General features: G+C 38.6%; 1 protein-coding gene across 1 annotated transcript; it reads right to left on the reverse strand.

Annotated features, from left to right (window-relative positions):
- Window positions 1-5,683: 5,683 nt before the first annotated feature.
- On the reverse strand, window positions 5,684-13,536 carry lrrc8db (leucine rich repeat containing 8 VRAC subunit Db). The gene is made up of 2 exons (XM_059341854.1): window positions 13,215-13,536; window positions 5,684-10,700 (listed from the first exon to the last, which is right to left on the reverse strand). Exon 2 carries the CDS (start codon window positions 10,696-10,698, stop codon window positions 8,146-8,148), a length of 2,553 nt encoding a protein of 850 aa, XP_059197837.1. The 5' UTR covers window positions 10,699-10,700; window positions 13,215-13,536; the 3' UTR covers window positions 5,684-8,145.
- Window positions 13,537-14,694: the final 1,158 nt, after the last annotated feature.

Raw genomic sequence — 14,694 nt, forward strand, 5'->3', positions numbered from 1 at the left:
TGTTCCTTTGTTCTGCCTTTTTCTAACACAGTCGTGGCATGTTGTGTCCACCCGGAGTACTGTTGACCTTCTGCGAGGCAGCTACCTGGTTAAAGAAGTCCATTTTCAAGGCTGTTCTTGCTCAAATCAAAACTCCATTATAGATTTTACCTCCAGGGGAACCTAGGGCTCACAAGGTCCTTGGCAATTTTACCTGAGGAAGAAGCTAAAAGGATTTGAATCTCAGAGGAGGGGTGAAGAGAAGGAGGGTGTGAGGACCGGAGAGAGGGTGGGATACGCACCCCAGGACCCGAGCCCCTAATCTTCCTCTGCCAAGCAGGGAGCAAAGCAGAGCAAAAAAATGGAGATTCAGAGACGGTTCAGTGGCACTGAACCCTAAACATCAGGGCCCGCAGAAGTGGTGGAGGAGGCAGAGAAACCTTGAAAAAACAAGGGGTGGAAAAAGGAAGAGCTGTTGTGGAGGGATTTGCCAGGGGAGCTAGTTTCAGCTCCCAGAAACAAGAGCTTCCAATACATTTAACATATACGAAAGAACAACAGCTCTCTCCTCACACCATCCTTAACTATTTGTACTAACAAGACAGATGGAGGCCAAAGATGCAGACAGATCACATCAGGACATCTGTCACTTCATGGCAACAGCCTCCTTAATAAGTGACAAGGCTTCCTCACCCGTGGGCACAGGATGGGGGAGGGTGGGGTTAGTGTCTGGGAGCAGTGGCTGTGCAAAGCAGCCGTCAAAGTCATGTGGTGCCCTTTTTTTTTTTTTTTTTTTAAACAACTTGTCCCAATTACAGCCTATCACATGCGATCTGTGCCCTTGATTATCATCCTGGGCAGTCGACATCAAAGCTGCCTTCTATGGGTGCTGACACGAGGCTGCGCGGTAATTAGCGGACTTCACTGAGGAGGGTTTCGTCACCAAATGTTTTCAAAATACCGAATGTCTTCATTTGCAAGCGGAGGGGGGTGGGGGGTGGAGGGGTGGAGGCGTTCATGTCGGGAGAGAACGATGCCCTACAGAAATAATTAAAACATAATTACAGCTCATCAGCTGTGCAAGTGCTCACAAAGTGCTGTCGCTGAAGATCTGCATCCTCGGGGCGTCAGCAGGGCCACATACACATCCAAAATTCACAGCACAGACACACTTATACCAAATAAATGCTTATGTCTTATTAGCAGAAATACCAGGACGGAAATAAATTGGCCACAAACTCTGATGAATTCATCTCGCTGTTAAATCGAGTGCTTATTACCCTCGATAAACACCTGCATTTGTTAAAAATATGTTGTCTGCCAAGGACAAACAAGGCAGCACTCATCATCCCAGAATGCACAGCAGGTCGTTAAAGCAATAACTTGTCTCCCTGGCTGATGTGTCAAACTGTATGCTCTGTAACACACAGATCGAGGAGCCAGTCAACCTTTTAAATTGACATCATGTTAGCTGTGTCCCCCAGGTTGCAGCGCGGGCTGATGGCCATCGGTTCCATGATGACCACTTGGTAACAAATGTGGCTGGCAGTGCAGTCCTGCACAGGGCCGAGTGCACGCTAAGTGTTTGTGACGAGTGCTAAGGCCATCGCTTGATTCCAAGGAAGTAATGAAGGCTGGACTGTAGGCGGTGTGTTTTCTTCATCCACCTGATGGCGGGCTTCTAACTACCCTGGTGTCAGGCCGGCTTAAAGTCACGCGTCCTCTCTCTGCTGCTCGTCCAGAGTTATCACGACATGTGTTTATTCCTCCCAGCCCAGAGCTGAGGAGCCGAGTGGCACAATCGTCACAATCAAGTCTGGTTTGATGATGTATGCCCTGTTTGTAATTCAGAAAACATGTCTGCATGCCAGGGACAACACTAAAAGCTTAAAACATGCTAGGCTAAAACTGAATGCCCACTCAGGGTTAAACACATGCACATATTGTTACACTGTAATAAAAACATTAATACATTTAAATGTAGGCTGGGAAAGTTCTAAACTTTACGCATTTTTAAGCAATATATAAGCACTTTATTAAGTGTTTATAACACACTGTAATGCAGATATAAGAGCCTTTTCATTTCAAATATTTTTATTATTATTAGTATTTATTTATTTTTATATTGTCATCTTGAAGTAGGATTATCCATGGAGTGTCCCTGTACAGTGTATTTGTTTAGTAGTTTTTGTAATAATAACTATTATTTTATTATCTTCATTTCTGTAGCTGCACCTACACCCTTAGAATTGTTTTGTTTTTCTAGTCCGTCTCACAAATTCAATTTCACATTCACAATTTTACCTCTCACATTCACAAACAATACCTCTCACATTCACAATTTTACCTCTCACATTCACACATTTTTGTGAGAGGTAAAATTGTGAATGTGAGAGGTATTTTTTGTGTGTGTGAGAGGGAACAATGAATTATGGCCTATAAGGCCCCTCATACCACATATGTTAACTTTACTGATGAACTAAATCAACGTTGCTGAGGACTTTTGCCACCGATGCTATATACAATGAATTATTGTCATCTGGGAGTAGGATTACCCATGGAGTGTCTCTGCACAGTGTATTGGTTTAGTAGTTTTTGTAATTATCAATATTTTTTCATTTCTGTAGCTACACCTGCACCATTAGTATTGTTTTGTTTGTGTTGTCTGTTTGCCCTATCTCTCCGAGTGTATCCTAGACACAGCACATATAAGTGTTGCACTGTGTAAAATAATAAAAAACTATTGTTTACAAAAGAAACAACTTATTAAAAATACAGTTTTCAACAAGAAATATTGTTAGTTTTACATGAATTCCAATAGCTCCCCACCACTACAGCCAGTTTAAACTCGCTGGGTTATCTAATCTAGATAATAATGTGTTTGGACTGTTGGATTTAGATTTGAAGCCTCTTGCATTATGTTGACCAAGTGAGATTACAACATTTGTTACAATATGAACTAAAAAGATAAGATCTGATTTAAAAAAAAAAGAAATCAATATTAGGATATTTTAAGTCAAATAAGTGATATTGAATAAAGTAAATGAATAGTCTCTAAATCCACAGGTATGCATATTCATGTTTAACAGACTAAACTGTAAACCCGGCCCAGTAGTTTCTTCCTTGCCTCTCACCACATGCCTCTGTATGTGTTCTGATCCAGCTGCAGGTCATATCCTGCTGCTTTAATGCTCTATGATGCTTTTAAATGACATGGCTGGCCTTCAGTCAACACAGATCTTTGATATAAACCTATTCATACAACATATTCAACCATTTGTCTGGGTTTTGGAGTAGCACAGTTTGTTCAAGTCCTGTTTTAACCCATAAGAACCCACGGTGACATGGGTGTAACAAACACTTCTTCTAGAATCTCCCATATTCAGCTTTATGCTTCACCTTGGTGTGGTGGTCATGTGACTGTGACAAGAAGTGACTTCTCCAAAATGTTGGTGTGACTGGAAACAGAAATCTAAAAAAAAGTAGGTTTTTTGTTACTAGGCTAAGTTTAAACCCATTTAACAATTCTAATCTGTTAATATGGTGTCTTTTATTGCATTTTACCCTATTAGAGTTTGTTATTTGTTTTTATTTATCATTGATTTATTATTATTTTGTTATTTAAAAACAAATCTGAAAAAAGTATTTGTTTTTAAACAACACTTTTAATGTCAAAATTTGAATATATGTTGTGGAGATGCAAAGAAAAAGGCAAATGTTTCTGTAAGCAGAAAAGGTGTCGAGTTTATTTATATTAAAATAAGAAATATCATAAAAAATAAATACCATAAACGCCCAATGTGACATATATGTTACATCACAGATCTTTGACATTTAGGGGTAGTATTTTTTTTTTTTTTTAAAACATCAGAAATGTGTAAATAAATGGGTCTGGGTTCTTATGGGTTAAAGGGTGCACAGTGTGTGAAATAACAAATTAACCAGTTAAACAATCAGAAGAAATCTAACAGTTAACCAATTACTATTAGAAAAGTCAGGTCAGTAGATGGCAACTACAATTTCATCCAAATACCAAACAATGTATAAATGGCAGTGCTGTTCAATGTGATTATATTTATATAATGTAGTAATGTTTTCCTTCCACCAGAGGGCAATACCATACAAGACATGGATTCACTTTCACATGAAGGCCTTTAACTATTATACCCACAGCCTTGTATAATGATGTTGTAATCATATAATTTTAGGAACTTTGGGGAAAATTCCTGCTGGAATTAATTTATTCGGTTGTCAGTGGAGCGCATTCAGTCTCACATGACATATTACGCTCTGGGTGTTGTTTGTGGTTGATAAGAGGCCAAAATCACAACCACAAATCCACACAAAGCAGCCAAAGAATAGACAATAATGTCATGTGTTCATCACATTAATTACTTGTGAGCTCTGTATCATTCTAAGTATTTCATGATACTGTAGAATGAAACTTAAACATTTAGAGTGGACTAATGTACATTTGTTCATTCAATTCAATCCATTTTAAAAATAAAAATGTGTCAGCCTTAATAAAAATCAAATCCAGAATATATTTTAAAATGAAGTCATATTTATGGTCATTCATAATTATGAAATGTGTTATGTGCTCTAACACACAAATGGCATGTATAATTAGTAAGAAAGTGAACTGGATATATTTTGTGAAATACAATACAATACAGATGTACAGAAGAGGATTGGGGCCAGATAGGAGAACTTATTGAGTTTGGTAAAGTTGGAAAGATATTGACAGATTGGTTGTTCCCGTGTCAATAAGTCATCAGAGGAACATTGTTTTCTATCCAAACAGTTAGGTAGACTGCGAGCTACAACCTGTTTTTCATCAATGTCATAAAATGAGCAAACACCACAATATTTAAGGGTGTAGTACAACTAAAGTCCCTTTACACATAAATGAGCTGTTTTGGTAGTAGGCTACTACGACTATTGTTTTTGGGAGAATCTGCTTTTATGTAATTTATGTTGTTTCTTTCAGACATATAATAAACATATTGAGGAAAATTAGGTTGTAGCTTGCAGTCTACTTTACCCAACTCAAAAAGCTGACTTTATTCTCAGCATTTCAACTTTTTTCTCAACATTGTATTTCAACTTTATTCTTGTCTTTTCTACTTTTTTTCTCGAAGTGCATAATGGTTTTTCCCCCTCCTTTTCTTTCTCCGACCCAGCCCCTCTGTACAGATAGTTTAATCATCCTACACCTATGTTCAAGAAAAAATATGTCATTCACAAGTATTATTTTTTAACTGGCGAGAATTGGAGCACTGTGTGTTAACCTGCTTTGTGTACTATTCAGATACCAAACAGCAAGAGTCTATTCAGTGAAGGCAGTATTAAGCTATATTAGACCAAATCATATGAATAATCTTATTCAAAAATAATTCAAAAATACAATCTAAAAATGTAATCTGTTGGGAATATGTATATATGGTCATTATGGGGTTGTATATAGATTCTGGTTTCAATCCTAGCTTTTAATAACTGATAATAACAGTGTAATAAGTTAATATTTTATTTATGTAGCACATTTTAAAACCAGGTTTACAAAGTGCTGTGCAGAGAGAAGAACAGGTGAAGATAATAAAAACATACAAAAAACACACAAAATGCATGATAAATACATTGTTTACAAGAATGAAACGTGAATATGAGTAAAAGTACAACTAATAACAACATCATTGTGGGCTGGTGTTATACTAACCTCTATAACAAATATATGAATGCAGAATCTTTTGGCAACAGGACAACATTTTTTGTATGGGAAGTGTTGTGGTTTTCCATTTGTAGTCCGAATAGTATTGACCAATCAGGTTTGACCGGGCTTTGGTTGCATGCAGGTAAACAACGTGTGGTGAGCAAAAGAGGCGGAAAGCATTGGCCAAAATATAATCTCGGAACACCTTAGCTATCATCTCACGATGATTTAGCTTTTTATTAGGTTAACTAACAATTTGCTCATTGGACTGTAAACAATGACCGGTTCAAGGAGGAGGATGTCTTGGTCCAAATATCTGTTATCCAGATATCATCCAGGTACACCGCAATTCCAGAAATATTGGCTGTTGGCCCCAGTGGCAAAATCATTGTCAGACTGATAGCCAATGGGTTCTGAGATTGGCTTACATAAGACAGGAAACAAACTACTGTCTACTCTTTTGGGGAAAAAAAATCAACTTTATCAAAAATGAATGGCATGATTCAAAACATTTCAAGAAGTAGAGAAAGGGATTGGAAACCTTCATGGTTTTGGTGTGTAAGAAGTACATTACAAAGTATATTCAAAGTGGAATGCATAGGTTTAATAAGAATACTAGCTTATTCCTACACAGTCCTTTGAGTTGTTTGTGCAACATATGCCATTGCTTGTGATTGATACTGTCGTGGTAGAGTAAAAGAGTCGGTCTTAACCTTGGAAGCAGTAGTAGCAGTAATAATCTTAACTCAAGGTCCACTTACTATTTTATATTCTCCATGGGTAAAGCTAGGAATTGGACCTTGAGTTGAATGTTTAGTAGAAAGTAGAAAAACAAGGGACAGTTCACCCAAAGATCAGAAAAACATATTTCCGCACTTAGTATGGAATTTTGCAATGTGGTCTTATTGGAAGGTGTATAAAATGCATGCCACTTCTAAGGACATGTCGCATCTCTCCGCATTTTTAACATTTTCCGTGTCATTTAACGTCCCATTCCCAACTTGTCCCATATGGATGCATGGTCACAACTTGAATTCAACTCGTGAATTCAACAAAACAACTTGGTTTGGTTTAGGAAAAGATCATGGTTTGGATTTTAAAAAGTTTGTTTGTTGCGTAAATTAGTCAGGTATACAAGTTGTCAAGTTGCCTTTGGTTTCACATAGGACACGAACAACGGTCTCATTGGTGAAGGACATGTGTTCGTTTGACCGATCCATCAACCCTGTCTTCCTCAAGTGGACTTTCTCGCTCTTTATACTATGTCGCCTGACTTAAAGAGAACTAGGTTGAAAATATCCAAAGGAAAATCTCCTTCCCGAAGTGATGTCCCAGTCACTCTGTATAATGAACATACTTGCTGTAAACACGTTTCATGAAGAATATTTCCTTTATAAAGTGTAGGTGTAATAAAAGCTGCTGTATCTTATCCAGGGTAATGGGGACAAGTAGACCGGAAATTAGTGTTGCTTTTGAATATTTTCAAATGTATTATTTTGTTGCTGTGAGTGCAGCCCATGTTGGCACTGTACATTTCTGTTGTAAAGCAATATGATATGTTAAAAGCCACGCAGGTCCACTCTTGGGCGAGCAACGGGAAGGAGGAAGAATGGACGGCACCAACCAGCGCAAGACTTTAAACCTGGAGACTGGTCTTTGCGTCCTGTTGCTGGAAGTTATGTCGTTGTTTTTTTAGCCTAACCCTGTGATTTTTACCTCACCTTAACCAAGTAGTTTGTTGCCTAACCTTAAAACACCAGTCATCACATTTTTATATGTTGCAGGGGTCATGTGTCAGGCAGAGATCCAACATGTACCACTACAAGAAAAGTGAGATGTTTTTTTGTTATTTGAGTGAACCATCCCTTCAGGTTGGGGTCAATGTGAAGTTAATAACAAAATTAAATCCTTAAGGTAAAAAGGGGGATTGTTTCAAAACTATACAAATTTCCATACATCCATTGTACATAGTTTTGCATACAAAAGGTAAAAAATATAAGCAGGGTGGTGTACTGCTACTATGCACTTACATTAACAGAAAACAAAATGAACAAAATATTCATAGAAATGACAGCAGCCATGATCATTTCTGGACTCCATATCCACTAAAATGTCTCCCATATAAATTTTAGGCTTAAAATATCAACCTCCAGTCAAGTCCGACCAACTTTCGGTTTAAGCTCTGCCCTTTCCAGTTTAGACTCCATCCAGTTCAAGTACTGAGACAGGCAATTTAGCTGGTTGAATAGATACGAAAACAGTTACGGTGTACTTGCTCATCCCTAGTGCCAACCTTGTGTGTGCTGTGCTAATGTTCATTTTCTAAGTTGCTAAAACACCATGGAGAGCACCAATACCGTACTCTGAACTACTGTTTCTATTGCCATAGTAAAAAAAAAAAGAGTTCTTCACACCAAAGATGAAATGATTGATATTTGATGCCACATTGGATGTGACTACCGCCCATCACTTAGACATTTACACCCATTTGGGAAAGAAACACTAGATTCCTGATTGATGCTCTCTTTGACCTCCATTGGGAGCGAGTCAAAGAGATGATCCTCCACAATCAGGCAGCTCCTGCGCAGGAGGCCGCACTGACCGAGCTGAGCCGGGAGACGATCCAGACAGTTTCCCTTCAGTTCCAGATGTGTCAGCTGCGAGAGTTGGCCAATTTTCTCTGGAATGGAGGAGATACAGTTGTGGCTGAGACATAATGTCCTCAATTTGATACACTTGAACAGTTGCTTGGGAACTACCTCGACTTTGTTGCCATTGATGGCAAAATGTTGGAGGTTCTGCAGAAAGCCAACCTCCAATGGTATAACCACTATAGAGTTGTGGCTAACGTCGAGGTACCTCAACTTGAGAAGGGTGAATAGCGACGAGGGTAGAGACTCAAGCTTGTTGTGTGAGAGATAGAGTGATTCAAGGTTTTTGACGTGGCTAATTGACAATGGAATGGTGATGATCTTATTGTGCCAAAGTTTGAGGCACGTTAGTCTCTTGAGGTGCTGAAAGCTGATGATCTCCTCAATGGTACGAATGTTGTTGGATTTTAGATCCAGTTCCTGAAGGTTATTCAAACTGAATATAGCGTGGGGAATTCGCTCCAGCTCACAGTTAAGAAGCTCAAGTTCGGCGAGATTCATTATTTTCTTCAAACTATTCAGCACTAAGAGCTTTGTACCATCATTATGAATAACCAACTTGATCAGATGTGGAGACAAATCTGTGATGTTTGTCGGGATCTTTGTGAGGTTGCTTTTGAGATGGAGAATCTTTAAGTGCCTGAGGTCTCGCAGAGACTCAAGTCCGATCATTTTGTTGTTTTCAGAGTTGAGGTTACCAACCAAGTACAGTTCCCTTAAGTTTTTCAACAAGTATACCCAGCTAGGAATCTCAGCGACATCTGTGAATTTGACATGAAGGCACCGGAGGTGATCACGAAGAAATATGAAAGCAGTCTGTTCAACTTTGGCCGGACAGTGATAGAAGTGCAGCTCCTGGAGGTTTATCATTTGTGAAATCTTAGCTGTTATTCTGGCCTCAGGGATTAATTCTAGTTTAAGGATTTCTAAATCGGTGAGATCAAATACAGCATCTGGCACTCCGGACAGCATAAAAAGATGGAGTTCCAACTTTTCTTGAGGATTGCGCGTCACGTGTTGCCGTAACTTCTCAAAGGTCCACTCATGGTTCAGGCTGATCTCTCGAAGTTTGTTCTCGCTCACCTCAGAGAGAAAAACACCAAAACGCTTTGAATACAGCTGGTCGTACTGATCGACCATGTGGAGGAGGAACGCAAAGTCATTCTTAACATCTGGAATGTCACTGAAGCTGCTCTCCTCTCTGACTTTTTCAAAAGAATACTCTTTAAGTGGTCGCCGAAAAAGCCAGAACAGTGTGTAAATACAGATTACACCGTAAGCGCATATGAGAGCAATATAACTAACAAGGAGTTTCTTTAACATGAATGCCATGTTGTGTGTGCAATGGAACTTTTTGTATCCAGTCAAATGCTTTATATCAGGCTCACACACATGGTCAAAATCTATAGAGGCAACAAAAGTCATCGTGTAGCACAGGATCAAAATGAACTTGACTGTTTTGATGACTGTCTGAATGGCATACAGCCTATAAATCAGGTCACTGTCTTCCACATGGGCACGGAATTTCCTGACTTTTTCGAACAGGGCTTTAGCTTGCTCGCCGTCTTTCTTGTCCAGGATGGTCATGGCGGGAACTTCGCTCACAAGCTTTTCAGCAGAAAAGGTGACACCAGATTTAGTCAGCATTGGGGCGGACTGATTTGGACTCCCCTCCTCGCTGCTTGTGGACAGATGCTTCAGGAGGGAGGAGGCACCGGCCAGTCTCTGCTTGTTCTCCTCCGAGTCCTCGCAAGCAGTCTCGGACAAAGCTTTGGTAGTCCAAGGTGATTCGAAACATTTTCCCAGTATGGAAACAAAATGTTCTATTTTGGAACTTGTCTTTGGGTACTTGAACCAGAAGTTGCTACTGACCATTAATACAATAGTGTGGATTAGAGCAAGGTATGGGAAATATTTGGAATACCAAGGAAGGGCAACATGGTAGCACATCTGGTTGACAAAAACATACTGCTGAAAATCCAGTTTGGTCCTGACACCTGTAGGCTGAGGCTGCCCAAAAGTACCTGACTGCGTGAAGGGAACTGTAGGGGCGATGCTATCAGGGGGCCTTTTAGCCATTAAAGGAGCAGCTTGCTCTCCAATGGCACTTTCTTTGTTCCATAAACTATCAGCTGTCTCTGGTGGTTGGGGTCCTAAGAAGCGTCCAGCCCCATCTGTTTGCTCCAGAATGGGAAGACAAACCACTTGGTCCTTAGTTAACTGCATCGTTCCAGAAAATATGGCCAACATCAACATGACAATACCGAGATAGTCCATGAAGACATCCCACCATGGTTTCAGTATGCGGTAAGTTGGCTGGATGTCATTCAGGGCGGCGACTTCTGTGAGGGTGAACATTCCTGTAACAGAGAATATGAATTAGCATCATGCTTGATTTCTCTCATCACAAAAATGATACACAAGATTTTTTATCCCAGTAGATTTTTAGCAGCACCACAGACGTATTATTATTTGTTATGGTCACCATGCTTTCACATATCTGCTATGAAAGCTGTAAGGTGCCTTTCTGCAGTAAAGTACAAGCACTTTGAGTAAGGCTGAATTTCCATATAAATGCACCTTTAATTCTCTTATTTAAGCTAACTAAGACTATTGTCTTTGTCTTAGCAATTTTATGTCCAACAAAGTATTTTATCCAGCAAGGTGTAAAAGTAATTTTTGCATAATGCTAATAAATAAAAAATAACAAAGTGCTACTTTAGAACAAAGCTTTTACCATTCCTTAGCTCTAGGGGTTGGCAATATGGCCTTACAATAATATTAAGATATTTCAAAGTATTTCTGAAATAATTAAATTCTTGATGACATGACAAAATACTTACAAATAGTTTTATATCAATTTCAAAAACAAAAAATTGCAACAAAGTAATTGTAATATTTGTTAGGTCAGCATAAGTAAAAACTATAATAAACTAAGTAAAAACAAACAAACAAATCTCAGTTCTTTAGATTGTAAACAAAGACAGTAACTAAAAAGTAACTAAAATATAAATAGTCCCCTGAACTAACTGCTCCACCATGGAGCCAGTAGTAATTTAGCTTTCAGACATGCTTGTTGTTACTGTGCCTAACAGTGTGAAGATGATTTCTTTAAAAATATGATATATATTACACATTATACTGATATTACCATCAACAATATGATATGGCACTCCCCTACATAGCTCCCTAAAAGTAAGATAGTTGTACAGGTACTGCTGCCCTCACAGACTCACAGAGGGTGAAACTAATGATGTGCTGTGGGTGACAAAGTGATAAACATCATAAAACATCTGGCAAGTTCCATAATATCTAACTTTCAGTGTTATCACGATATGATAAATATATCCATATAACCACACAACTCTGTATTTGCAAAATATTTTTACAGTCTCTGTGGTGATGAATGAACATATCCAGGCTGCCAACACAACAGTTTATGTCTGCTCATAATCCTGTTTACATCATGAAGTGGCTTGCTTATTGTTCCTGTTTATGTAAGATACACTGAGTGACCAGAAAAAGGGAATGCAAAAGAGAAATGTAGAGCCCCATGTTGTTGTATTGGATCACTTCAAACTCTAATTGGTTTCTAATGTTGTCATGTATTGTGAAGATTTTTCTTTCTGGCCACTTGTATATCACATCTGGTAGAAATTATACTTCCTGGCACCATTGCACAGTAGATTTTTGGACACTGAGGTCTAAAAGGACACATAAGTGTCCTCCCCCAATTTTGACAAGGCCACATTTCCCAGTCACATTTAGAGGAGGCTCAGAAATAATAGCCCTGTCAGATTGTTATGGATTTAGAGAGGACACTGCCCTTGACCTGGTACATGCTACATACAGTCTCTAGAGACAGTGAATGCCATACAACACAAATTTTGCAAATCTAAATGTAGTCTAAATTTATCCATAAAACACTCTCATTAATTACACTTCAGTGTGCTATTCTGTACATACCTTACCAACTAATATTACCTTAGCCTACTCCAAATGTTTAATTAATTATTTTTATTTTATTTTATTTCCTGCAAATGTTTCATTTCACAGTATTTCCAAATTCTCTGCAAATGTGTAAATACTTGAGCAAAGATTTTAATGTAAATTCAAATTTCTCATAGGTTAATTATTTATAGGCTAGGTTTATTTTTAATTTATGTATAATGTATGTTCAATGTATGTTTGAATGCTGCTACTGAATGCTTGAATTTCCCTCGGGATAAATAAAGTATCTATCTATCTATCTATCTATCTATCTATCTATCTATCTATCTATCTATCCATCTATATCTTTTCCACAGTCATGTGCTCTGTCTGCACTCACTACCAACACACATAGCCTACAGTATTCTCATCATGTGAATCATTGATATGTTGACTGTAAATAGCCTACTGTATACGGTAGAGGCTAAAGGTTTTTTTTTTTTTAAAGACATTAAATATTACAAATATATATATTTGTGCCACCACTGTGTCTATATTATATTGTGTGTTTGTGTGTGTGTGTGTGTGTGTGTGTGTGTGTGTGTGTGTGTGTGTGTTGAAAGCATGAAGGTCATCATTTTCAACGAGGCTGCAGAGCAGGCTGAGACCGGCTACAGCAGCGAGACGCATCCATGGAGACAAAACAAGAGGTGGACCTGACGCCTTTGAACGCAACACTGATATCTGGGTTCCGTTAGCGAGAAAATCCCGATGCGTTCACTTGAGATTACATTCCTGCGCTGAATTCACTGTTGGTTTATTTTAATGTTTTTTCCACTACGCTGTATAACATGCTAACACTTTGGGGCCCGAGCATAGCGGTTACATTTGTAGACCTTGAATAACCGAAATGAGGAGCAGCACTGAAACGCACAGATACGCACCTTCAGAAGGTCTGGTCCAGTTATGTCGATGCCAGCAGTACTGAACAACGCCTCTTTTTACATGCCATGTTTCACTGCGGTGATGAAGCCGTCCATTCTTCGCATCAGTTCAACCGTGGGCCTGCTGGCCGGGCTGTAAGCAGCTTAAATAGCTACCCCCACTCCGCTTCAGATGGTCGGGTCCTCTGCCTCTGACTGGCGACACAGCCGGCCGGCACGGCAGCAGCAGCTGCTGGAAGTGCACCCGGCTGGCTGTTATTCACACACTCGCCAAGGTTGCTCCACAATACGTATCACCATGACCATCAATTGGTAACGGTTCTGTTGTATTGTGCAGGATAAATCTCTCTTGATGTTGCACAGGTGTTTTTTTTCTCACCAGACGCTGATATGATGCACAACATGTAGCGCTTAGAAACCTTGCAGGGATTGACAGTAGAAGGGGAGATGACCCACTGAATTTAGGGAGCGTCGTAAAAGTGCAAGAGCGTATAATTTGAAGTTACATCACAGCTTTGTTTTGTTATTACAAAATTAAATACATGAATACATGACACCTTTCACGAGAAGAAACGTGCATGCATTGATATACCTTTTTCCCCTATTTTTTTTTATATTAGGCCTACATTAGGAGGGGGTAAAGCCCAGTTTGTCATCAGAAACACTTCAAACTAAGTTTATTGTCATGCAGGCCCCATTGTTCTTCTATGATTAAATAAAAAAGATTTCTGCTGTTGTCCAGCAGCTTTGTCACTTTAATTTTATTCTTAAAGGAACACCGTCATGTACATTCCATAGAAACAAATTGCCATTTAGCCAGCACCAAGCAATGTGAATTGTCCCTATTTTTAATTATATAAATTAAAAAGAACAAGAATACATTTTACTAATTTACCCAACTTCCCTTGTAATTAAGTTATTATTTATATATTAATATAACCCTGATTCCGAGAAATGTTTGGGTTGTATATGTCCCTCATATGTAGTACTTTTTATTACAATTCTTTGTATGCTTGCATTTGGTGAATAATTCATTCATTCTTGGACTGCTCCCATTGCAGCCTCAAGTTCTTACATTTTCAAGGAATTATCTTATGTGTTTTGCCCCCAATACCTTTCCAAATTTTTGTTCTATACGCTTCTGGACAACTTTATTTTTTCATCAGTGCCTCAAGTGTGCATAATAATAGACTAATCTTCTTTGCCTTATTAATCCTCACCAGCCAGCAAATAATATCTAATCCCACAACACAATTGGGAACATGCAATTTGCAGTGACCCCTTTCACATATGAAGTGAGATAATGGATTTTTTTTCTCTAAAAATGTAGTCAGTTCAGGACTATTGTTTTCACCATACTGCTTCACTAATCTGATCAAACATATGGTATTATTTGTCAAGATCTGATAGTTAAAAAAAAAAAAAAAAAGACTGGATATTTGTTCTGTCAGAACATTAAGAAATGCCAACCTAAGAAATG

Source organism: Centropristis striata, chromosome 9, assembly GCF_030273125.1.
Source record: "Centropristis striata isolate RG_2023a ecotype Rhode Island chromosome 9, C.striata_1.0, whole genome shotgun sequence".
Classification (NCBI taxonomy): Eukaryota; Metazoa; Chordata; class Actinopteri; order Perciformes; family Serranidae; genus Centropristis; species Centropristis striata.